We start from the raw sequence: 23,849 nt of genomic DNA, 5'->3' as shown, positions 1-23,849 counted from the left end.
ACTGACTTCAAGAATCTCTGAAGAGAACGAGAGATCTTGTTCGAGTGTTTCTTGCCGCCGGAGGAGGAGGAAGAAGAAGTTGTCGGCAGTGGAGGAAGACGAGGAGGATTCTCCGGTGAGAGTGAGCTGAGGGGAGGGAGACGGCGGTCTGGGAGGCGAGACATGGACATCGTTCTCGCGGAGGAAGTTGAGATGGCTGAGTCAAGTTGACGTTTGAACGAGTTGAGCTCGAACGAGTCGTAGAGAGTGCTCCCACAGTCCCATACGTGTGAACTCGTCTTCTTATGCTTCATGTTAGAAATATAATTATTATTTTCCTCTTTCTTGTTCTCCTCTTCCTTTTTGGTCTTCTGACTCGAAAAGTTTTTGTCTGCAAGATTTGTGAACTCATGAAAAGGCTTATACTTGTATTTATATTGTACAAATATTTCTAGAGATGATCTATGTTCTCAAAAAGAGTCGATATATAGGCTATAATAATGAATCCGAATGAAAAAAAAAATGAAAAGTTATTAAAATTGAAGTATATATATTGTATTGTTCCCTATACTTCAAAGATTTGGTAAAAATAAGACAAATCTTTAAAGGGTTTTATACTTTTGCCTGAAATTTTTTAAAGTATAAAAGATCAGAAACTTACCAGTTTCCAGCTTAGAATCAACTTGTCTTGTTTCACCTTGTCCTTTACTAACCTCCTCATCTGCCTCTTGACCAATCACCACACAATCTTTCATCTTCTTCTTAATTTCATCCTCCTCTTTAGTTGCCATCATCGTCGTAGATTCTACGGCTTTTGGTTTGACTTTGATCTCCATCTTTATATTTTCGTACCAAACAGAAGAAAATGACACAGATTGATATCTATTCTCCAAAATCTTTATGTTCACAACAACAAAGGGAAAATGGAAGGCTGTGAATTGTAATCTTTGGTGGTTGTTACGTATTGATGGATATATATCTATAATGTATAGAGTGAGCTTGAGAGAGAGAGAGAGAGAGAGAGAGAGAGAGAGAGTGAGAGAGAGAGGTGGGTACTTGGTGGTGAATTATGAGTCTCTAAGCTTCACGGTCTGTGTTCACTTCTTTATGTATGTACATGAAGATATGTATTGCAATTAATGCTTATTAATTAAATAGTAAATACTTAATCCCACGATAATATATATGAATATGGCGTTCTTAGCGAAAGCTAAAAATTTCTATGTTTTTGGTTCAAGTTTTGGATATTTGGCTCTAGTTTAACATTTTTCAGTAAACTATGCATAAATTATATCTCATGTGGGTCAAATTTAGATCTATTAATGTTGAAAGTTTCTCAACTAATTGTACTAACCGTAATTTTGTAGGAGTGTGCATGTCAAAAAGCTAAATCGATTTTTTAAAAGAGTAATTGATAGATAAGTTTGACCCATAAGCTCAAATATTAGTTGGTTGGATGATTAAAAATCATTAAATGATAAGGAAAGTGAGAAAGAGATATCATACATGAACGCGTGTCCGAGCTTGGTGGGATTTTCACGTGGATATAATGCAATTGACAATATATATATTAACTAGGTCGGTATACGCATATATGTATCGAGTTTACATTCGTAATTTGTTAATTATAATAATTTCTGACGATCAAAATTTAAGTGATCTCTTCATGGTATTTACGAGACATTGGAGGATTTTGCAGGCTTTATCGAGAAAACACACCTTTATCATGCACGCTTGAGCCAATCTGAATCTGATGCTTTGGAAAGGTATGGATTCCCTATTGGGTCTCTGCCTGTTAAGTACATGGGTCTGCCTCTGACGAGCTGAAAGCTTAAATTATCACACTATGCTCCTCTGCTTGAGAAAATCAAGGGCAGATTTAATTCCTGGTCTGCGAGAGCTCTATCTTATCCGGGAAGAGTCCAGCTTATAGCATCTGTAATCTCCAGCACTATGAATTTCTGGATATCCACCTTCATTCTTCCGCTCGGATGTATCAGAAAAATTGAATCGCTGTGTTTATCTTTCCTCTGGTCAGGTCAAATAGTAAAGAAGGGATTGGTGAAAGTGGCTTGGTCGCAAGTTTGTTTGCCAAAAAAAGAAGGAGGCCTTGGGCTACGTCGTTTTGCTGTGTGGAACAGAACCTTATTTCTTTGAATGATCTGGCTTCTTTTCTCTAATAGTGGTTCCCTATGGGTGGCGTGGCATAAACATCACAACATTAGCAGTTCAACTAGTTTTTGGAGCTTCATAGAAAAACCTAGTGACTCGTGGAATTGGAAGTGTATGCTGAGGCTGAGGGTCTTGGCAGAACGTTTCATTAAGTGCAACATCGGTGATGGCAGAACAGCTAGCTTCTGGTTTGATAAGTGGACTCCCTTTGGCCCACTGATTAATTTTATTGGTAGACATGGTCCCAGAGCGTTACGAGTTAACATTAACTCCAAAGTTCATGAAGCCTGCAATTCAAATGGGTGGATCTTACCAGACCCGCGTTCCGAACAATCCTTAATGTTTCATGTCCATTTAACTAGTATACACGTGCCAAGTGAGGAACAGGGGCTCGACACTTACGACTGGATGGTTGACAACCGAAGCTGCAATGGTTTCTCTTCGTCACAAACTTGGTCCGTCCTAAGACCTAGGGCTGAGGTTTTGGACTGGGCAGATTCAGTATGGTTCAAAGGAGCAACACCTAAACATGCCTTCACCATGTGGACAACAACCCTTAACCGCCTTCCTACAAAGACACGGCTTCAGAGTTGGGGGATGCAGATTAACCCAACTTGTTGTTTATGTTCCACTCACCCTGAAACTAGGGATCACTTGTTCTTAACCTGTGACTATGCACTTTCACTTTGGCATACTGTCTGCAGGAGATTGGAAGAGCCTCTTATCAATTTCCACACTTGGTCAGATCTTCTTCTTTGGCTGCAGACAACTAACCATAGGTCGCCACCAACTCTGCGCAAGTTGATTGCACAGTCTGTTATGTACGCCACTTGGAAACAGCATAACAACCTGCATCACAATTAGACCCATGTCCTGCCTTCAGTGATCTTTAAAGACATTGATCGAGAGATCAAGTATTCTATCGTGTCAAGGAATCTAAATAAGCGGTTTAAAAAGCTTATGGTTGCGACGTTGATGTCTAGGATTATCAAAGCTTGTCCGGTTGTTTTCTTGTTTTACCTTTTTGCCGAAAAACCAATGAAATAGGTTGTAATTTTTGTAACACCAAACATTTCATTTTATATGATATTTGCACTTTAGCAAAAAAAAAAATTAAGTGAATACGTACTTCGTAGGTATATTTTTAAAAGGAAATTACTTTTATGGATTTCTATATTTTTCTTTTTAGACAATTTCAATCCATGGATGGGATGCTGATGGGTTAACCATTAACCAAGAGCAGCAAAGTTTCTACGTTGTTCATCATGCATGGATTGTATAAACTTTCATGCATGTATGTTTATTATACATATATATATATAGTTATTTTCATTAACAACGAAAAATGTAATAAATAAACGAGTACTGTTAACTATCGTTGTAATAGACATGTACATGGATAGCAAACAAAAGAAACGAGTTTGGTTCTTGTACAAACATGCATGTTGTATGTTTGACTATTCATATGCTCGTTCCCATTCTTATCACGTAAAACTTAGAAAATATTTAATACTAAATACTAGTAATACTACATCACATAAGAAATAGAAATAGTAATTTATATGATCTTGTCCCTACATATATTTATTGATTTTTCATTTATGATGAAGATCCTCAAATCATATCTCAATATGTACATACTGTTGCAATATGTACAGGAGATCGTCTTGTCTTCTGGCCCTCACTAATTCCCTACTTTAAGTAAACATTTCTTGAATTTTTTAAGAAAAATTCAAGTATACGATTGTCATAATTTTACAAAGATCATATACTTTTTTACTGTTAAAATTTTCTTTCTTGTTAATTTCATCCAAGATCACTTGTTTTTCTTTATTCTTGCCAAGCAGCACATTAAGTAAGTATCATCTTATATAGACCTTCCATGAGGATGGATTTTTGGAGTCTTGATTGACCTATATTTTCAGGGCATCCCCATTGGCAGGTTGTTAGAGGGGTTGTCAATGTTTTGTACCAAAAAAATAATTCAAAAAAAAAGAAAAAAAATTAAGAGAACCTCTTATATAGTATACTCAACTTTGTTTTAAGAGACTATAAAAGGCTCAAAATTAAAACCCACCGTTGGCCTTGCTCAGGTGAATAAACAAAAGAACGTAACATTGATCCAAAAAAACACATATAAATTGATCACCAACATATCTATATATATATGTATATATATGAATAATGAATTAGAATGGAAACTGTACAAATTCGCGATACAAATAGCGAAGGTAAAACAAGGTTAACAAAAAAATACATACTCCAAAAAGTAATAATCTCAAGAACAATTAGTTTGTAAGTGGGACACGTGTCATTATACGTATGTTGCTAACAAGTTGTATCCCATTAAACTCTTCGTATTCCGCCCAAGTCATAATATAATAATGGGTTGCATACAGCTTTTTTTACTTCACACTCATCTGAGCCTAGGAAGGCTAAAGGGTTTTTTTACGGTTAAGACTCATATTATCTCCTAATTAATCAACCTGTTTCACTTCCATTTTCATTTTTGAGAGTTAAGGCTTAATAAATCGATATGGCGAGTACCTCAAGCGATGAAGATGATTCAAGCGAGATTCACATTCAAAAGAAGCAACGAACAGAGGATAAAACATGCTCTGCCATGATGTATCTTGATGTTCTACATTGTCCTGTCTGCTGCGAGTCACTCACTACTCCTATTTTTCAGGTTACGTTTCAGATTGTTTCTTTTCTTTAGGGTAATTTTTTATTTTTCATATAGAATATAGTATTTTGGAATTGTGACTCACTTAGATGTTAAAGGCCGAGACATTATAATTAATGTTACAATCTTTATTGACAGATTCATCTTTTTGTTCTTTGGAATGGTTAGTTGATATAGCAAAGTCAAGTTGAAAATGCTTTGTTAGGTTTTCTTCCAATCTTGTTTTGATTGTTGATTCATTGGTTTAGCTTTCTTATTTTTTGGTTTGCAGTGTGATGATGGGCACTTGGCTTGCTCTTCTTGCTGTTCCAAACTGAGTAACAAGTGCCATGCATGTGCTTTGCCTATTGGAAAGAATCGTTGCATAGCAATGGAGAGAGTTCTTGAATCAACTCTTGTCCGATGCCCAAACGCCGAGTTTGGTTGCACGAAAATGGTATCTAATTGGAAAATACCAACTCATTTAAAGGAATGCAGTCGCTCTCAGTGCTCATGCCCTGCATTGGGCTGTGATTACACTGGCTCATACGAGGATCTCTACAAACATCTTTTTCATTCTTCTTCTATCCACCATGTTATATATATGTTTTGTACTGGCTTCAGATGTGGCGAAATATTTGATGTCCGGATGAACATCAAAGTCAAAGATAAGAATAAGATATATGTTAAAAGGGAGTTCAAGAAGCACCTATTGTTTGCGGTGCAGTGTTTCAGTGAGGCGGATGGTGTGTATATAACTGTTAGCTGCATCGCACCATCTGCTCCAGAAGTAGGAGAGTTCTCGTATCATCTCTCCTACACTGTGGATGGGAACGCTATAACTCACGAATCAACTGTGAAGAGACTTCTTGAATTGAGCTCCAAAAGACCTGAAGAGAGTTACATGAGGATCCCTCACAGTTTATTGCGTGGTGAACGGTTGGTGATGGAGCTTTGCATCAATATGTTGAACAAAGAGTAAGAATGTTGAGGTGTGATGTAGAGAAGAAGCTCCTTTTAATATTGTGTTTTGTATGTAAACTCCCTCTATCTCGTCTGTTTTTTTTTGTGATATATAAGTAGCTTTTGTTGGGTCAAGGTAGAGAGATGTGAGGGCTGTAACTCGTTTGGTTTTGCATTTTGTACGATGATGGATGTTTGTTATCTGGTGGAATCGACTCAAAACTCGAATGTACATGTGTAACAAACCACACACAAAAAGTAAAAAAAAAAAAGTGTCTATGTTATAGCATATACTATCATAAGCATCTAATCAACAACTTCACTGCTAAACAACTTGAACTTATTAGCATCAAGAACTAGTCTCCTAATGGAAGAGAAAGCACCCATGAGCCCCGCACAAGTGAACACGACCATTATTGTCATGTTTATCCAATATGTGAAGCTCCGTTTCGTTGGCTTATAGGTCATGTTGTATAGAAGCATAGGCAGCACGAAATCGAGTGGGATAAACCCAAACGCTCCTACCACAGCGTTTATATCACCAAAGAACGGTAACATCGCTGCCATGAACCCACAAAACGCCATATATAGGGTTCTTAGTATCAATCGTGGCACAAGGTTGCGTCTTGAGAATATCCCTTTTGTTGTATCCGCTGATTTCTTCTCCATAATCTCATACGCAACTTGAGAATACACCTAACCAGTTTTACCAAAAACATGTTTAAACGTTTATCTCACAGCCAAGTAAACCTCCAATACAATCATAGTTAAACTTACGAGGCCAATGGCGAAAAGCTGAAGGAGAACGAAGATGACCGCTAAGCCAATCACCACGATAGGAGCCAGAGTCGGTCCTTCATCAGGCATCAAGTTCTTGAGAATATTGGAGCTCGAATTATTACCAAAAACCCAATATCCAGAAATAGCAGCAGAGTAAAACGTGAAGAAGATCACACTATAACACAACAATAGTCCTTTCAACATCTTCCCCGTGGCTGGTGGAGCAAGAGTTGCCTACATACATATATAATTATCACAATACATCTCAAGCTGATCATAATAATAACATTGTATAATGTTTGAGTGAACAAATTTCTCACCTGTATTTCGGGTAGGATTCCATTTCCGAAAATAGCAGCTATGATCGAAATCGATGTAAAGGCACTGAAAACTTTCCCTGAATCGGAATGCTCTAGAGAATAGTCACGCTTAGGAGCATTTTTAGACAAACCTGTGAAAACCAAAACAGGGATATTAGCCTTGGTTTTCCAAACATTAGTAGTTGTTTTTTCTGCAATAAATTGTACCAATGTTAATGCAAGCCCCAACGACGAGGAAAGTGTAGCCTAAGCTGAGGAGCAGAGACACAAAGTTAATGTGTCTAAGAGAGTGAAAACTTGGGAGCTGAGACAAAACAATCATGACAGCAGTCACCATAGCAATGAACCCGTAAAGCTTCAAGGACCCTTGTGGGAAGAGACTCGAGTACATTATCTGCGTAGTAGTAACCAAAACAGAGGAAGAAAGAGATATTAAAATTAAACAATGACCAGATCCGTACAGTTGTTAGTTTCCTTGATTAGCAAGTAAGAAAGAGTTTACATACATCAAGACATTGACCAGCGAGTAGAATGGCACCAATACCAATTCCAGTGTTGATAGCTGTTTGGATAAAGATGACTACATAAAACATCCATCCAGATCCTGCACCACCACCACCATCACATCACAATTAAATAACCGGTTAGGTGAAACCATGACATCAAAAATACAGAGAGACACGTGTGGTGAACCCAAGAAGGTCAAAGCATCCAAATTGAAAAACTCGATCCAACCTTTACGGATTTTAACCAACAAAAAAAAAAAGCAAAAACAAAAATAAAATAAAATTATAAAGATTTATTTTAGATACCGAGAACATCGGCGGCGAGTTCACGGAAACGGATGTGACGGCGGCCGGATTTTTCACAGTGATCAAGAACCTTAGACATGAGGTAATAAGCGTAGAAAGTAACGAGTCCCATGGTCGTTAAACAGAGAAACCCTAACCACCATCCTAATCCTCTGAAGGCGTAAGGTAACGTCAATATCGTCGGACCTACGATCGCCGTCGTTAGATGAAACCCGGCGTGCCACCACTCGCCTGAGATTAACAAATAAAAAATAAAAATCTCAAAATCAGTTTTGAAATTCTACAAAAATATTGGAGTTTCAATTCATAAAGATTGGAGGATCGGAGAAGTTTTGTTTTTAACCTTTAGATTGGAGGACGAAGAGAGCTCCGGCGTCGGATTCGACNTCCCCCTTTTTTTTTTTTTTTTTTTTTTTTTAATACTTTTCCACTTACGTTACGTGTGTTTCTTTCATATTTTTTTAAATATATGAAAATGATGTTGAATGACAAAGAAGAATTTGAACTAATAATTTTATTTTTTTTGGTGTGTTTTTTTTGAGATTTACAAAGAAAAAAACTTGAATGACAGAATTTAAAACTTTATTAGTTATTTTTTCTTGTAGTGGTTGTTTTATGGACAGAGCTATTTCTGTTGATAATACACAAAATATGTATTATGGTAACAAATTATAAATGGGTGTTTATCTTACAATATATTTTATATTTATCACAACAATTTTTTATTTTTAGAGTATCTTGAAGAACTAATCAAGTATTAAATAATTTGAAATTTATTAACATGTAAAATTGTAAAAACATAATTATCTCCTTTAATTTTTTTAAAAGTTTTTAACAAAGGTTGGTATAAATAACTAATTTTATGTGGTGTATATATCTACTAGGAATGAGTAGAGAGAAGATAAGAGTTGTGTTTAAAAGTTAGGAATAAAAGATATGGCCAGTTGTACTTATTTTTCTGTTAACTTCGATTTAGGAAATATCAACCTAGTTAAGGAAATTGTTTTTAATATATTGATTTGATCTAACTCTCTAACACATCACCTACCCGTCTGGTGGTCTGGCTGACTTATTTTTTGTTTATCGTTCGACATGGCTGACTTTTTGGTATTTAAAAAACACTATCAAACCAAATAAAATAAAATAGTTTACACTATAAATTTAAGCCGAGATACAATGACTGTTACTACAGAAACATCTGCAAGATTCTAAGCGATATATAAAAAAATTTTAGTCAATGAAGGTGCAAAAATGATAGTATGTAATGAATACTAAACAAGCAAGAACACTTCACTATACGCAACAGCAGCAGCATTAATCGTTCTATACATCATATCCCATTTGTGTGAATCCCTTTATTCCCCCTCCCATCAAAACCACCACCAACTTTGCCCACAATAAAAACCAAAGTGACTTAAAAAAGCAACAAAACTTACACAAACAAATAAAAATTGTACCGACACAAATACACAAAATATACCCAACCAAAAATATAACCTCCCGACCAGCTTCTTCATTGACCCAATCCCCAAAGAGTGTTCGCATTGATGTGAGGAGAAATCAGACTTGGAGCAGAAGAAGAACAACGTACCGTGTTGTGGGTCACGAGCCCTTAAGCTCGCTGCGACACTCTTTGGCCTCGAGCCACAACGGTCTTTGACAAAACCTCCTCAAGATATTCACAACGGCTTCTGTGGTGATCGATCCAAACACATAACTGCCTTATCGCTTCTCTTTTCTCTTCTCCAAGTCCCATCAAAGTCTCTTTCATCATCTCCTTCTCTTTTTCATCTTCTCTTACTTTTCCTCCAAGCTTCTTTATTTCTTCATCTTTCTTCTCTATCTCTTTCTTCATCTTCCCATTCTCGTGATTTCTCTCTATCACCCAGTTCGTCGCAGTCCACAGTATTTTCGATGCCTCCATTACCGTTTTCTCGTATCTCCCCTGTTTCTCCGTGAATTTTCCCGACACGGATTGAAACCCGTCCACTGTTATGTTCACTTTATCTGCTATCTCTTTGATCATACATCGGTATGTCTCGTGTGTCACCTTGAGATTTTTCTCAAGCAATGCTTGCTCCTCTAGGTGCTTAGCTTCTTCTTTCCTGAAAGCTTCTTCTTTCTCCGTCAGTACCTGTTCGGTTACTCTCAGTTTCTGGTTCGACAAACGTAGCTTAACCTCAATGTTACTGATTTTCTCCATGAGAGTTTCAATCTCGTCTCCTTTCATTTCCAGCTCGTTGCGTAAACTCTCCATCGTCTCTTCATGACCCACGATTGCAGTATCTCTGGATGTTACTTCCTTACCTTTCTCCGCCAACAATCTTTGGGCTTCTTTGTAATCCTCTGTTAGCTTATTAAGTGTTGCTTCACTTTCTTTGAACAGTTCGTTGATCTGCATGTGTTCCTCTTTCAGCGTATTGTAAGCAGCTTCTTGCTCTACCAATGATTTCTGGACATGGGTGATCTGATCTGACAATTCTGATTTCTCTTGCTTCTCTCTATCAAGTTCTGCTTTGGTTTCGCTCTTCTGCACCTGTAGAGAATCAAGCTCATGCTTCAGATTATTAATCTGTTCTGTTAAGGCAATTGTTTCAGAAGATGCTTCATTGATCTTATCTTGCATTTGAACGTTCTCTTCCGTCCTAGTTCTCAGCTCCTCTTCAAGCTCACTTCTCTGTTTCTGTAGAGTCTCTAAGTCAAGTACAAGACCCTTAATCTTCTCAGATAAACCATTTCTTTCTTCTAGAATATTCTCGTTATTCTTAACCTTTTGTATGATCTCCTCTTTTAGATTTATAATCTGACTCATATATTCAGAGATCTCCTCTGACTTCTTTTCAAGTTGGATCTCGAGTTCTGCTCTCTGGCTATCAAGCGAGGCCACTTGCTGTCTCAGACCATTAATCTCATCATCCAAACGCTTAATCTGCACTGAGGCTTCCTCGCTTTTGCGCACCATTTGTTTCTCCAACTCTTCTTTTTGAGCAGACATTGAATCTAGTTCTGCTCGTAAGCCATCAACGTCAGCTGTCAAACTCTCAATTGAGGACGATGATTGCTTCTCGTTCTCCTCAAGTTTTTGAGTTAAAGCTGAGAGTTCAGTTCCTCTCTCGTCCATTGACTTCTCAAGTTCTGAGATTCTTGCAACCATTTCTCTGTTTTGCGCTTCCAATTGCTCAATTACGGTGGTCTTGCTTGCAATCTCTCTCTCAAGATCTACTATACGAGAACGAACTGACTCTAGTTCCAGCTCCAATGTCGCTACTGTTTCTTCTAGTTCTTTTCTTTGCACCTGTGATTTGCTGTCCTTCTCAGTCAGAAGTAAAAGTTCGCCTTCTTTCTCAGCGAGCTGCTCCTTCAGTTCGGTCGAATCAGCTGTGAGTTCCTGTATCAGGATCTGACCCCGTTCAAGCTCATCTGAAGTTTCTGATAATTTCGTGGACATAGTTTTGCTTTCTTCTTCTGCAGCCTTCAGACTTTCGCTCAATTCTGAAACCCTGTGTTCGGATGATTCCAGTTGCGCTTCTAATTCTCTTAACTGAGTGGACGATTCTCTCTGATGAGTCTCATGGATATCCCTCAAGCTGAAAAGTTCATTGTCTTTCTCAGTGTGGCTCCCTTTTAATTGTTCCGACTCCGTCATGAGTTCTTGTATGGTGCTCTCCGCCCGCTTGATCGCAGTAGACATTTCTGAAATTTGCTGAGATAACATTTTCTTCTCTTCCTCTGAACTGTTCAGGCTCTGGTTCAATTCTTCAACCTGTTTCTCTGCTGATTCCACCCGTGCTTCTAATTCTTTAACCTGACTTGAGGAGTCTCTCTTATGGGCCTCGTGTACCTCCACCAAACTAGAAAGCTCACTCTCTTTTTGTATGTGTGTATCTTTAGACTCTGCCAGTTCAGTCATAAGTTCCTCTACCTTGCTTTGAGCCTGTTTGAGCTCATTTGTAGTTTCCAAGATCTTTGAGGATATGGACTTGTTTTCTTCCTCTGCAGCATTCAGACTCGCATTCAATTCTACGACCTGTTGTTCTGATGATTTCAGTCGAGTTTCTAATTCACTCAAACGACTGGATGATTCTCGTTGATGAGTCTCGTGAGTGTCCCTCAAGCCAGAAAGTTCTTTCTCTTTCTCACCGTGGCTCTCTTTATACTGTTCAGACTCAGAAATGAGTTCTTGTATGTTTTTTTGTGCCTCTTGAATCTCATTAGATAACAGTTTTTTCTCTTCCTCTGCATTGTCCAGACTCTGCTTCATATCTGCAAACTTTTGATCTGCTGACTTCACAAGTGCAACTAATTCTTCCACTCGACTCGTTGAATCTCTCTGATATGCCTCGTGTACCTCCACCAAACTAGAAAGTTCACTCTCTTTCTCTTTATGTCGGTCTTTCAACTCTCCCAATTCATCCCTGAGCTCTTGTATCGTGTTCTGGGCCAGTTCAAGCTTGTCCATAGTTTCCGAATTTTTCGTGGAGATGGCTTTGTTTTCTTCCTCTGCATCCTTAAGACTCACACTTAAATCTGAGACCCGCTGTTCTGAGGATTCCACTTGAGCTTCTAATTCACTCACGCGAGTGGATGATTCTCTTTGATGAGTCTCGTGGATGTCCCTCAAACTGAGAAGATTTCTCTCCTTTACACTGTGACTCTCTTTCAACTGTCCAGACTCAGACAAGAGTTCTTGTATGGTGTTTTTTGCCTCTTGAATCTCGTTTGAGAGTTCTGCTATTTTCTGAGAGAGCAGTTTTTTCTCTTCCTCTGCATTGTTCACGCTTTGGTTCAAATCTGCCACCAATTTCTTTGAAGATTCCACTTGAGCTTCTAATTCTTTCACATGACTCGATGAATCTCTCTGGTGAGTCTCATGTACCTCCACCAAACTAGAAAGCTCACTCTCTTTCTCTCTGTGGCGGTCTTTTAACTTTCCCAATTCAGCCATGAGTTCCTGTATCGTGTTCTGCGTTTGTTCGAGCTTGTCCATAGTTTCTAAATTTTTCGAGGAGATAGCTTTGTTTTCTTCCTCTGCAGCTCTCAGACTCGCACTCATATCTGAGACCTGCTGTTTTGAAGACTCCAGTTGAGCTTCTAATTCACCTGCTTTGGTGGATGAGTCTCTTTGATGAATCTCATGGATGTCCCTCAAACTGAAAAGTTCTCTCTCTTTCACACTGTGGCTTTCTTTCAACTGTCCAGACTCAGACGTGAGTTCTTGTATGGTGTTCTGCGCCTCTTGAATCTCGTTAGATAGCAGCTTTTTCTCTTCCTCTGCATTGTTCAGGCTTCGGTTTAAATCTGCAACCAACTTTTCTGATGATTCGACGTGTGCTTCTAATTCTTTCACCTGAATTGATGATTCTCTCTCATGGTTCTTATGTAACTCCACCAAACTAGAATGCTCACTCTCTATTTCCTTGTACTTTTCTTTCATCTCTCCCAATTCAGAAATTAGTTCTTGTACGGTTTTCTGAGCCTGTTGGATCTCATCTGAAGTCTCCGAAACTTTCAATAATAGAGATTTATTCTCTTCCTCTGCACTATTCATACCACTGGTCAGCTCCGAAACTCGCTGCTCTGATGCTTCTAGCTGCTGCTTGAAATTAGAAGCTTCATCTTTGAGCTGATCACTCGTTGTTTTCCAATCTTCTGCAACTTTTTCAGCTTCTTGAAATCTTTTTATACCATTGTCTCTCTCAGCTTGCAGTTCATCTCTCTCCTTTTTAATATCTTCTAACTTCTGGTTCAGATCGGTTTCTGTTTTGCCAGCAATTTCCAGTTTCTGATGCAGTTCCTTGTTATCAGTCAGAGCTGTTGTCTTTTCACCCTCTAACTTCTCAGTTTCAAGTTTCAAATTATTGCTAATGGCTTCTGATTCTTTTAACTTCAGCAATGCTACTTCAAGCTCAGAATCTACTACTTCTTTTTCTTCAACAGTCGTCGTCAACTTCTCTTTCAGATCAGCAATTTCAAGATTTGAAGCTTCGATATGTTGCTTCAAGGCACTTGTTACCGACTCTACATCTTTCTCTACTTTTCCATTTCCATTTCTCTTAGTCTTCCTCTTAGAAGAATGGTCAGAATCCGAGTCTGAGCTTGACGAAGAGGAGCTTTCTCCTTTCCCGTTGACCTTTTTCCTAATCTCTCCAGTTAGATCATCGTACTGGCGATACAGAGACTGGTATTCGTTGTAGAATTCATTCACTAACTCTGCAACCACTTGTCTTTTAGATTCATCCTCATCCATGTCTCCACTCTCAACTATTCCCAAGATTTTCTTCACCTTTTCATCTATTTCTGCATCAGATGATAAGAGTAGTTTTCATGTAAGCATTTAAACCAAGATCTATGGAATTTCATTTGAAATGTCAAACAAAACTTAGTAGTGTTGAAAAATTACCAGTTTTAGTGCCTTTAAGCATTTCACCTTTCTCATGATCAAAATGAGGCTCAAAGAAAGACTTCAAGGTCTCTCTAAACCTTTGCTTTTTCATGTCTTTTTTTCTTCAGTTTCTTCAACCAAATATCATCAATCAAAGAAACTCAATCTTCACCTGAGACCAAACAATTCACAGAGAAACTTATCAAGAAAAAACGTTAAAGACTAGCGAAGCTAACTTGTTCAAATTAAATGCCATTATTTAATTAGAAAAGAGGTACCATCCTTTTCACATTTATGTTCGTAGATAATAACAAATTAGCAAACTAATAATAATTTTGGCTTTTTACAGAATCAAGATCATAGGTTAAGCATCTTGATAATTCAACAAAAAAAATGAGAATATAATAATAAGAGCAGATCCAGCAATTGAACTCTGACAAGGTTTGCAGATAAATAATAGAACTCCTGGGGCCCGCAAAGAGCATAGAAAGATCATAGATTCAAACCCTTTGCATCATTGAGTAACTTTGTTACCAAGTGATGATGAATTTACTTTTACAGAGGTGAGGTTACAAAAAACAAAGGCAGTTTAATGAGAGGAGATAGAACTTGTGATTAAAGCTAAATCACAGTATTAGTGGCTGCTTATGGTCTAAATATGGAATCTGATAGGTATTTGGTTGCTAGACAAAAGATCTCATGTGGAGGAGCCACATCAGCAATTTTGGAAATAGACCAGAAAGCACGCACATACCTCTAGAACGATAAAAGACAGCTATCATTATTTTCAGTTTTTTCATACCTCAGTAATGTGAGTTGTTTCTTTTTGTTCTTATATGTTACTTACTACCTTTAACAAACTACTATAAACAAATACAGTTTCCATTCACCTAAAACAATCTCGATCCAATCAAATCCTTAAATTAATAAGCATTTCTTTTTAGGAAAAATTAACAAGGAGAAGAGAGTTACTAGTTTCTCTTAACCTTTTAAATCTCAAACTTTCTTTTAAGCTCCAAGAATTGATCGTATTTTTCGCCTGTATGGATAAGAGAAACGATTCATATATGAAACTGATAGAATTCTAATGACGTGAGAACATAAAAATAGTAAAATCTAAGCATCAATAGTTAGAACTGCCACACAAAGCCAAAGATGAACAAAAACAAGGTTTGGAAAGTGAAGCTCATGATCATGATTCTCACCTAAAAATATAAACCCTACCGAAACTTTTAATGAACCAAATCAACGATAAATCCAATTAATTAACTCTAAATGGATCAAAAGTCTCAACGAGACTAATACGAATTGGAGAACAAAGAAGCGCTTTCTTTCTTTTTCCCAGCAAATAAGCATCATCGACAATAAAAAAATTTAAACCATATGACTTTGTAATTTATGATCCAAAAAATCCAAGACACTAATTAAGCCGTAAAAAAACGAAAAAGCTGATCGAAGAAGAATCAAAGCAAAACATGGACGAACAAACACTAGTAGTTCAAATCGATAATCAAACTCATGCGGAGAAATCGAAGCCGCTCGAAACCTAGAATTTTACCTGGATACGGAAGCTCCGGAGATTTGAAGAAACTACCAAGAAACTCTCTCTCTCTCTCTCTCTCTCTCTCTCTCTCGCTCTTTTCTCTGATGTGGGCTACCGAGCAGAGATGATGATGGTAAGAGATTAGGAAAATTGAAATCGAAGCGAGGGAGAGGGAGAGGGAGATTGAAAGGAAAAAAAAAAAGGAAGAAAAAAGGTGATTTGGTTTGGACTTATGTGAGAAGAGGAGAAGAAGGAGAGAAACAGTTATGAAAGCTCAACCTTTTTGTGTGTTGTTTTTTCAATTTTGAAGGAGAGAGACGACGACTGGGGGAATCTTTTCGTAAACTCGTCTTCCACAAACACCCCTCTCTTTTACCATATTATTACGCTCCCTGCCACACTATACGCTTCAATCAAAATTCTCGTCAATATATCATTTGACTGTAGTAATCCATCTCTGAGAGATTATTTACGTTTTTGCCAACGATAATATAAATATTAATATAGTTGATTTTTTTTTTTAAAAAAATCTTTTGTTCTTTTTTGGGCATGTCTAATGCCGTAATTAACTTTTAACACATGATTAACGCCTCGCCATCACGGGAAAAACGCCTCGCCATCACGAAGTAAGTGCCTTTCCCGCCTTTTCTTAATACATAATTATAATTAGGAAAACCAATCAAAAAGACTGATTTAGACTACATTTGTATTCACATTATAAAATCTATCTCTTTTCTGAGTAGTAATTTTTAAATTTTAATTATATTTCTTTCATTTTCTCCTATTTATTATTTAGTTTGAATTATTTTGTTATTTCTCCTTATTAATAGGGTTTTTTTCCTTCAAATTATACTTTATTTATTGCTACAAGATTTTCATTCATATTATGCTTTTCCTCTTATTCATTAATTATAATTCAAGAAACTTCTTCTCTAGATTTCATCTTTATTAATAGTAGATTTTAGATTTAATTTCAATTTATGTTGGTAAATTTTACTACCTTATTATAGCAATAATATTCAAATCGCAGTGATAAGATTCGAATTATAATCCCATGGTGATAATTCCTACCTTAAAATTAGACATTTTGAAATAAACTAAGCTATATAACTTCCAACAAAAGGAAGATTTAATAGATGAAGGCCAAACCTAACAAAATAGTAGAAAAAGCTTTCAATGTTCAATATTAAGAATAGTTGAAAACAAAGTGTTAAAAAATATGTTATTTACAAGTTACAACAATGATAAATACTCAAATCTTGCAACATAATATTTACAACTTTACACCACAAAAGGGAAGAAGTGAAGTTTATGCTTGAAGAGCAACGTTGAAGATGGATGTTTTGAGATCATCATATCGACAACGTTGATAATCAACCAATACACATAGTTGTCTTATGGCTTCTCTCTTCCCTTCTCCTAAGCTCAACAACTCAAACTCTTTCTCCCTCACATCTATCTCAAGCTTTTTTATTTTCCTCATAGCCTTTGCAAGACTCAGCTTCCCTGTTCCTTCCTCCGTGAGCTTCGCCTCTAGTTTCGATAGCTTCTCCTTCAGTAAACATTCTTGTGCTTCTCTACATTCCAGCTTCGCTTCTAGAGTTTCCACCTCATGCTTCATCTTGTTGTCCTTCTCCTTCACCAACTTCCTCGCTGATTCGATGTCTTTAGCTAATCTTGTGACTCGGCTCACTAGTTCCCCGCTTTCTTCCAGCTTCTTTATCGCCATCTCTGGTCCAGCAAGCCCTTTCTCCACCATTTCCTTGATTTTCTTGAATTGGGATTCAGAGACAGTGCAATCTTCTCTGTTTCCTCTGTTCTCTTGTGAGACTTGTGTGTTGTCTCTTGTCTTGATATAGTTGTTCTTGCTCTCTACGTGTATTTGTTCGGCTACATGGATCCTCCTGTTCAGTATACGGATATGATCTTCCATTTTCATCCGAAAATCTTCAGCCAACTCTTCCATTTTCCTCTCGAGTAGATTGGTATTCAATTTCGAACCCCCAAATGACCAACGTTTCAGTAGCTTCTGATCCTCTGAGGACTTATCAATGGTATCTTTTTGTTCTTTAAGAAGTTTCTTCTGATCATTAATCTCCACTGATAGCCTGTGGTGAGTTTAAATCAATGGTAACAACAACAAACTTCAATTTAAAAGCTTGTTACAAAATCTTGTTATATCTTACCGTTGAATAATATCTTCTTGTTTCTTGTCTGGTTTATGCTGATCAGAAACTTGGTTGTCAAGTTTCTTACTCTTATCTTCAATTTCAGTAATTTTTGTGATTCTTGTTTGCAGCTTCTGATTCTCTTCCTTAAGACGATCAGTCTCAGTAATCTTACATTTCATTTCTTCACTATACTCTTTTCTCTGCTTACGCAAAGTATCAACGCCCGCTTCAAGTTTCTGTACTTTGCTCAACAAAGCTTTCTTTTCTTCAACAATCTTCATCTCGGCCTTAGCTTGCTTCTCCGCCTCTTCCTCCAAACGCTTCAATCGCATTTGCGTCTCTGAGACTTTATTGGTTATATCCTCCAGCTTCAATTCTAACTCCTTTTTCTGGTTACGCAACAATGCAGCTTCACTTGTAGTCATCAAGCCTTTGAAATGTTCTCTGTCCTCGTTTCTCTTACCTTCAATATCTCCTGCCACTTCCATGTTTTGATCTCGTAAAAAACTTGTTTCTTGTTTCAGATTGCTCACTTGTCTCTCCAAATCTTCGTTTCTTAGCTGTGTCTCTTGTAGCTTTTGGAGCATCACCGCGTAATCCGAGCTAACGTTACCGGTACTGCTGATCTCTATCTCCTCTGAAGAATAGTAATCCAAATCCGAACTAGACCTCGACGAAGAAGTAGTACCCAATTTTGCTTTCCTTCCATAATTATTAGTCCCAAAATCATCAAACACAGAGTAAAGTAACTGACACCGCCCGTGTAGATCTTCAACGATCCCAACAAGCTCCTTTTTTGTAACCTTTGGGATCTTGTTTTTGTTTTGAATAAACTTTAAAAGCATAGAAACCTTCTTCTCCACCTCTGCAGATATAATATTATAACAACATAATCTTACATAACAAAAGATTACAAAAACGTAGTGAACATTGAAAACAATTACATTACCTGCTTTCGCTTCCTCCATTTTCAATAACTCTGAAAACACACAAAGAAACAAACAACATTGATCAAATTTCAAAGCATATTCAAACAAGTAGCAAATCTTTAACTTGGCATGTAAGTAAACAAAATGATCAATTAAATCAACGCATTGACAATAAAAATGGAACAAAATAATTCCTTGAGCCCCAAGAAAGCTTTAAAATTAAGGTTTTTTCATTAGTATCAGAGTTAAAAATTTATAAAAGACACATCAAATGCAGCTTTCATTATGGTCCTAGAGACAAAATATACATATCAGAAAAATTAGAGAAATAAAAATGGTAAGAAAGATTGAGACAATGTCAGAGGATGTAAACTAAACGAAGGTCGCAATCATGACCCTACACCGAGAATGACGATTTTGTTCATAAAGGAGAAAAAAGAAACACGACTGGGTTCCACCATTGATGCAATTTAAACCCCTAAACTTACTGTTTGGTTCCGGCAAAGAAACTAATAAGGTTTAGATTTTCACCGGCAAAGATCCGGATAGATATTTTTCTTTTCTCCGTGCGGCTGAGAAAGCTGAAAAAGAAAGACCACAAGAGATTTGTCTTAAACTATTTTATTTCCCCAAAAAGAAGAATTTGAAAGAGAAGATTTTAGCAGAAAAAAGAAAATGGGATGAGAGAGTCAGATAAAACGAGAGGCTGTGTTTTTTTTAGTCTTTTGATTATTATTTTTAAAGGTTTCTCTTTTTCGGATTACGAGAGGGGGGGGGAATGCAAAATTTGGCACTACCTGTGTTATCTAAATTGCCATTCAAGTTGGCAAGTAATTACGGAAATAACCAACAGCACGAACGAACGAACGAATGAGTTTTGCGAATTTCTCGTCGTCGTCTCTTATATATCTCTCGGTATTTTGCACCAAGGACGTGATTGGTTCAAAAAACTTCAAATTAATCCCCAACTCGCTCAGCCACGTGGACACATTTCTATGGCTTGTGCTGCAAGTTGCCAACTGACCTAAATTTAATCAGCCGACTCAAGTGTGAAAAGATAAGTGTACTAAACTACTACAGTAATAAACAAAATTACCTGCCGATATAAACTTACATGTGACTTAGTTGGTTAATCTATGAAAACCTGATCATTGAGAAACAAGGCTGGACTTCAACGTTTCACAAACCGGAATGGAGCATCCTGATTAGTTCCTCTAACTTGTAAAACCAGAAAACTCGAACTAAAAGCGACCCACAAAAGTTAACCAAATCGAGTTTTGCTTGGTCCTTGGATAAGAAAAATTACTGCTAAATCAAACACGATGAGTGACGATGTACAGACTACAGAGAACAAAGTAAGAAAACAAAAAAAATCACAGTTTTGATTTAATTTTAAATAAAGAAAGGTTTAATCTTAGTCATCTTCAGAAGCAGCAACCTTCTGTTTCTTCCATTTGTATGCAGCTTCGAGAATCTTGAGATTCGTTGTCTGCGATTCTTCTGGGTACATGTAATCGATGTATTCTTCGTACCTGTTAAAGAGAGATTCAAACCATTTTTTTCACGTTAGGCTTATTCAACTAATCACATTCGAAACATAATAAATCGAGAAATTATATATAAGCAATGCGTACTCTGTTGAACCGTCTTCTCTACTGATCTGCTTTCTCTTCTTGAGCTTCTTTGGAAGCTTCGATCGAACAATACTAACATCCCCGAGGTTCCCAAACCTCGTCTCCATATTCAGCCAATCCTCCAGGAGTGTTGCTCGTTCTTCCTTCAGCTCCGGTGCCGAGTCTTTGTAGTATGTGTTGGCTCTATCGAAAATTGCTGAGTAGAAGAACATAGATAGAAAAAAAAACAGTTAAAACATGTCACAAGGAATCATCAATACTCATATGACGTGTAATCTTAAAGTTACCTCTGGCACGTTCGATACAGTCCTTTTTGTGTTCAAGAACACCTTCTTCTTGTTCTTCATCTTCGTTCTCATCTTCCTCTAGTTCTGCAGCAGAAGCTTCAAACTTTGCAAAGCTAACCCACACCTTGTAATGCTTAGTACGGTCCAAGAGTCGCTCATACAAAGCTCTGGTCCTCTCTAATTCCCCTTCTGCTATCTCAAAATCAATGTATGCCTGCCACAAACATTATAGAATTTCAATGATTGAATCGGTTTCAACAGTTTGAGGAATCTCCCTTCTATGAATGTATACGAGTGGAAAAACATACCTTCCATAGCAGCTCAGGCATGTCAAGAGCTGGCTGGGATATTGCAAGTTCAAAAATAGCTCTAGCTCTTTCTGTTTCAACAAGAGACCTCTCTAATTCAGCATACTTGCTCCAGGCATAGCAATTCTCAGGGGACCACTCAAGGTACCGTTCATATAACTTTCTACACCTATTCATGTTTCCCAACTGAAGCTCGATCTCAATGTATTTCTTGAAGATCTATTTGCAGGAAAAGAAATCACCACAGTAAGTTAAGTAAAACCATGTGTGCTTAAAAGGAGAGGAATAAAAAGCATGGTTTAAATCATTTTTAGGCTAACCTTATCTTTGGGAGCTTGCCCAATCGCATTTCCTAATATCTGCCGAGCACCCGTGAGATTCAATTGCCTTATCTCAAACTGAGCAGCGAGCAACCATAGTTTGGCAAAAGAAAATTTGTTGTGGGGGATAAGCTTGAGGCACTCTCTGAAAATTATAGTAAGAGAATAGTTAGTTTAAAGTTACCTTGTGATAATTTGACAAAATAGCCATGACAAAAACGTAAATGAATATAGACTTTAGCGTACCTGTAAACATCTCGGGTACGCTCAACATCTTCATTTTCGATCTCTTCATACAATGCATAATTAATCCTACACCAATTATTCACATCGGTGTCAGTATTTGAGAAAACGACAGAACCATAAGCTAACAAAATTCATCAACAATAGGTTTCCATGGAATGCAAGAATATGTTCTCATATATTTAGTAACTTGGATATGCTAAAAGCTCGACATAGGTGATATAACTAACATCTACCTAAGAGAACCAACTCGAACAGTTCAGATAAAGGAAACTAAACTTAAATCTAAAATCAATAAGTTGTTATTGAAATCATGATCAGCATATTCAAATCTAAAATCAATAATGTGGTATTGCCAAAAATCAGCAAACTGAATAGGAAAAGAAAGAAACTCACCAAAGATAGATATATCTTTGCCAGTAACGTTTCTCATCAGCTGGTGGAACATTAGCAATAGCCCTCTCATAGATTTCTCTAATCCTATCTTTGTTCCCCACACTCTCCTCTAACCTAACATAATCGAACCACGAATCATAGTTCAAAGGATTCTTCCTTACTTCATCTTCATACTGAAACCTCCTCTTCCCAACAATGGCATCCTCAATCCCTTCCTTATCACCATACTGCTTCTCAAAAGCCACAAACTTTCTATACAAATCCTCAGCTCTTCCTTTAGGAATATGATCAAGAGCAAACTTGTAGATAAACCTAGCTCTTTCTACTTCCTTACAGCGTTCTTCAAACTCAGCAAACGCCACAAAGAGCTGCTCAGCTTCTTCATCATCAGCTAGCTTCTCTGTGGCACGTTCATAGACACCCCTACAACGCGCAACTTCCCCACCCTTCATCTCAAACTTAGCATATCTAATATAGGCAGATACTCTAGGATGACAAAGAACAAATCTCTCGTAGATGGTTCTAGCACGTTCTATTTCGTTATACCTAAGTTCGAATTTAATGAACGAGAGCCAACCTTGTTGATCCGGAGACCAATCCATCCACCGTTCAAAAATCTGTCTAGCTCCGGCGATGTTGCCAAGTATCTCCTCCATATGAATATACTTGTACCAAAGCTGGTCAACACGAGGAAGAAGCGTAACAGCTCGATCCCAAACGTTTCTGGCACTGTTGACAAACTTGTTCTTCATCTCGAACTCAGCGTATTTGAGCCAAAGCGTATGGTTCCTGTAGTCCCCTTCTATGGCTCGCTCCCATACACTCCGAGCACGAGCGTAGTCCTTCTGCGACTCTTCCCATTGAGCGTACTTGACCCAAACTTGAATGTTCCATCTCGCGCGACGGATCTGGTCCTCAAATTCCTTTCTCCGGCGGAGTCTGTAGTCGGAGAGCTCAGTGGAGTCAGTGATTTTTTGCTTAGGCGGACGGATCTCAGCTTCTTGTCTCTCACGAGCTTCTCTTAAAATCTGCTCGGCGGTGATTTGAACCGGCGCCGGAGTTTTGTTCTTGACACGAGTAGGTCTTGGAAGCTTGACTTCAGTATCTTTCCGAGTCATGTACCCTAAGGTACGATCGGAATCTTTGCCGCCGGAGGCCATTAGAGAGAGCTCGCGGTTTTGCTCTTTTTCTGGGGTTTCTAGATTTTTTGGGTAAAAAGAAGCAAAGGGGCTGAGAATAGAGAGAAACGGAGAAGCATACGTTTATATATTTATTGGGCTCTTATTAGGCCGTCATAGGTTTAAGCTCATATATCATTCTAAGCCCAATACTCTGATTTTTTTCCAAAAGTAAGAATGCAGAAGTTGTGCCTGTCTTGTGTATACGGAAAACCAAGACAAATGAAGACCATTGGCCAATTCATAGTAAGACCAATACTACTACTACAGTTTAACATGTAGGAGCATCATTAGTGGGAGAATTTTTTTGTCAAAAAAAATATATATATATATATATATTTTATTTTGTAAATCAAGATGAGAACTGTTTATAACCCGAGAATTAAAGTAACGGTTCTCTCTCCATCTCTCTCTTTTCTATATTATTTTATTAATTTTTAACAAAAAAACTATGAGAGAGTAACGACCACTAATAATGGTCTAAGGTCATCTCCTATTTTAGTAAGTTGGTTATAAGTTGTTTAGCAAAAAAACAAATTAATTACAATGGAAATAATTTATAAAATATATTTTTATGTCATGTTTGTTTAAAAACTTATGAAATACAATCATTTTTAAAATTTTAAAAATATATAATATTTTTTTTTAAGAATTCCAAATCTAGCAGCTCTCAATGCACCAATAAAAATTTATAGTTTTTTAAGAAGGTCTAAATCTAACTTTTTTCAAAATTGATAATAAAATCTGTGTTAAACAACTTTGTTTAA

The 23,849-nt window shown here is 37.3% G+C and overlaps 6 protein-coding genes across 8 annotated transcripts in view; 1 reads left to right on the top strand and 5 right to left on the bottom strand.

Annotated features, from left to right (window-relative positions):
• LOC104720705 overlaps nucleotides 1-1,048 on the bottom strand; it is a 1,883-nt gene extending 835 nt beyond the window's left edge. Inside the window, exons 1-2 of the mRNA XM_010438582.2 lie at nucleotides 641-1,048; nucleotides 7-370 (exon numbers count right to left, since the gene is read on the bottom strand). Of these exons, the coding sequence (XP_010436884.1) occupies nucleotides 7-370; nucleotides 641-815 (539 nt within the window). The 5' untranslated portion in view covers nucleotides 816-1,048. The remainder of the gene's footprint in view (nucleotides 1-6; nucleotides 371-640) is intronic.
• On the top strand, nucleotides 4,688-5,798 carry LOC104720704 (putative E3 ubiquitin-protein ligase SINA-like 9). The gene is made up of 2 exons (XM_019230823.1): nucleotides 4,688-4,840; nucleotides 5,109-5,798. The coding sequence occupies exons 1-2, from the start codon at nucleotides 4,688-4,690 to the stop codon at nucleotides 5,796-5,798; spliced, it is 843 nt and encodes a 280-aa protein (XP_019086368.1).
• Nucleotides 5,970-9,236, bottom strand: LOC104720703 (probable GABA transporter 2). Its single transcript, XM_010438580.2, has 8 exons — nucleotides 9,189-9,236; nucleotides 8,035-8,083; nucleotides 7,692-7,922; nucleotides 7,386-7,483; nucleotides 7,087-7,273; nucleotides 6,880-7,010; nucleotides 6,557-6,793; nucleotides 5,970-6,475 (listed from the first exon to the last, which is right to left on the bottom strand). Exons 1-8 carry the CDS (start codon nucleotides 9,234-9,236, stop codon nucleotides 6,086-6,088), a joined length of 1,371 nt encoding a protein of 456 aa, XP_010436882.1. The 3' UTR covers nucleotides 5,970-6,085.
• LOC104719848 (myosin-11) lies at nucleotides 8,934-15,910 on the bottom strand. Of its 2 annotated transcripts, XM_010437830.2 has the most exons (4): nucleotides 15,632-15,910; nucleotides 15,060-15,112; nucleotides 14,092-14,245; nucleotides 8,934-13,988 (listed from the first exon to the last, which is right to left on the bottom strand). In XM_010437830.2, exons 3-4 carry the CDS (start codon nucleotides 14,183-14,185, stop codon nucleotides 9,304-9,306), a joined length of 4,779 nt encoding a protein of 1,592 aa, XP_010436132.1. In that variant the 5' UTR covers nucleotides 14,186-14,245; nucleotides 15,060-15,112; nucleotides 15,632-15,910; the 3' UTR covers nucleotides 8,934-9,303. The 2 variants fall into 2 exon arrangements, with proteins under 2 accessions (XP_010436132.1, XP_010436133.1); XM_010437831.2 differs by lacking the exon at nucleotides 15,060-15,112.
• LOC104719847 (myosin-11-like) lies at nucleotides 16,796-19,410 on the bottom strand. 2 transcript variants are annotated; one of them, XM_010437827.2, is made up of 4 exons: nucleotides 19,205-19,410; nucleotides 18,737-18,766; nucleotides 17,803-18,652; nucleotides 16,796-17,724 (listed from the first exon to the last, which is right to left on the bottom strand). In XM_010437827.2, exons 2-4 carry the CDS (start codon nucleotides 18,753-18,755, stop codon nucleotides 16,926-16,928), a joined length of 1,668 nt encoding a protein of 555 aa, XP_010436129.1. In that variant the 5' UTR covers nucleotides 18,756-18,766; nucleotides 19,205-19,410; the 3' UTR covers nucleotides 16,796-16,925. The 2 variants fall into 2 exon arrangements, with proteins under 2 accessions (XP_010436129.1, XP_019086708.1); XM_019231163.1 differs by having other exon boundaries at nucleotides 17,803-18,766.
• Nucleotides 19,974-23,126, bottom strand: LOC104719846 (crooked neck-like protein 1). Its single transcript, XM_010437825.2, has 7 exons — nucleotides 21,905-23,126; nucleotides 21,512-21,577; nucleotides 21,266-21,410; nucleotides 20,946-21,164; nucleotides 20,638-20,851; nucleotides 20,351-20,546; nucleotides 19,974-20,248 (listed from the first exon to the last, which is right to left on the bottom strand). The coding sequence occupies exons 1-7, from the start codon at nucleotides 23,062-23,064 to the stop codon at nucleotides 20,131-20,133; spliced, it is 2,118 nt and encodes a 705-aa protein (XP_010436127.1). The 5' UTR covers nucleotides 23,065-23,126; the 3' UTR covers nucleotides 19,974-20,130.

The sequence above is a fragment of the Camelina sativa genome, chromosome 10, assembly GCF_000633955.1.
Source record: "Camelina sativa cultivar DH55 chromosome 10, Cs, whole genome shotgun sequence".
Taxonomy (NCBI): Eukaryota; Viridiplantae; Streptophyta; class Magnoliopsida; order Brassicales; family Brassicaceae; genus Camelina; species Camelina sativa.
The sequence above is the reverse complement of the archived record's forward strand: the minus strand, read 5'-3'. Positions and strand labels throughout refer to the sequence as shown.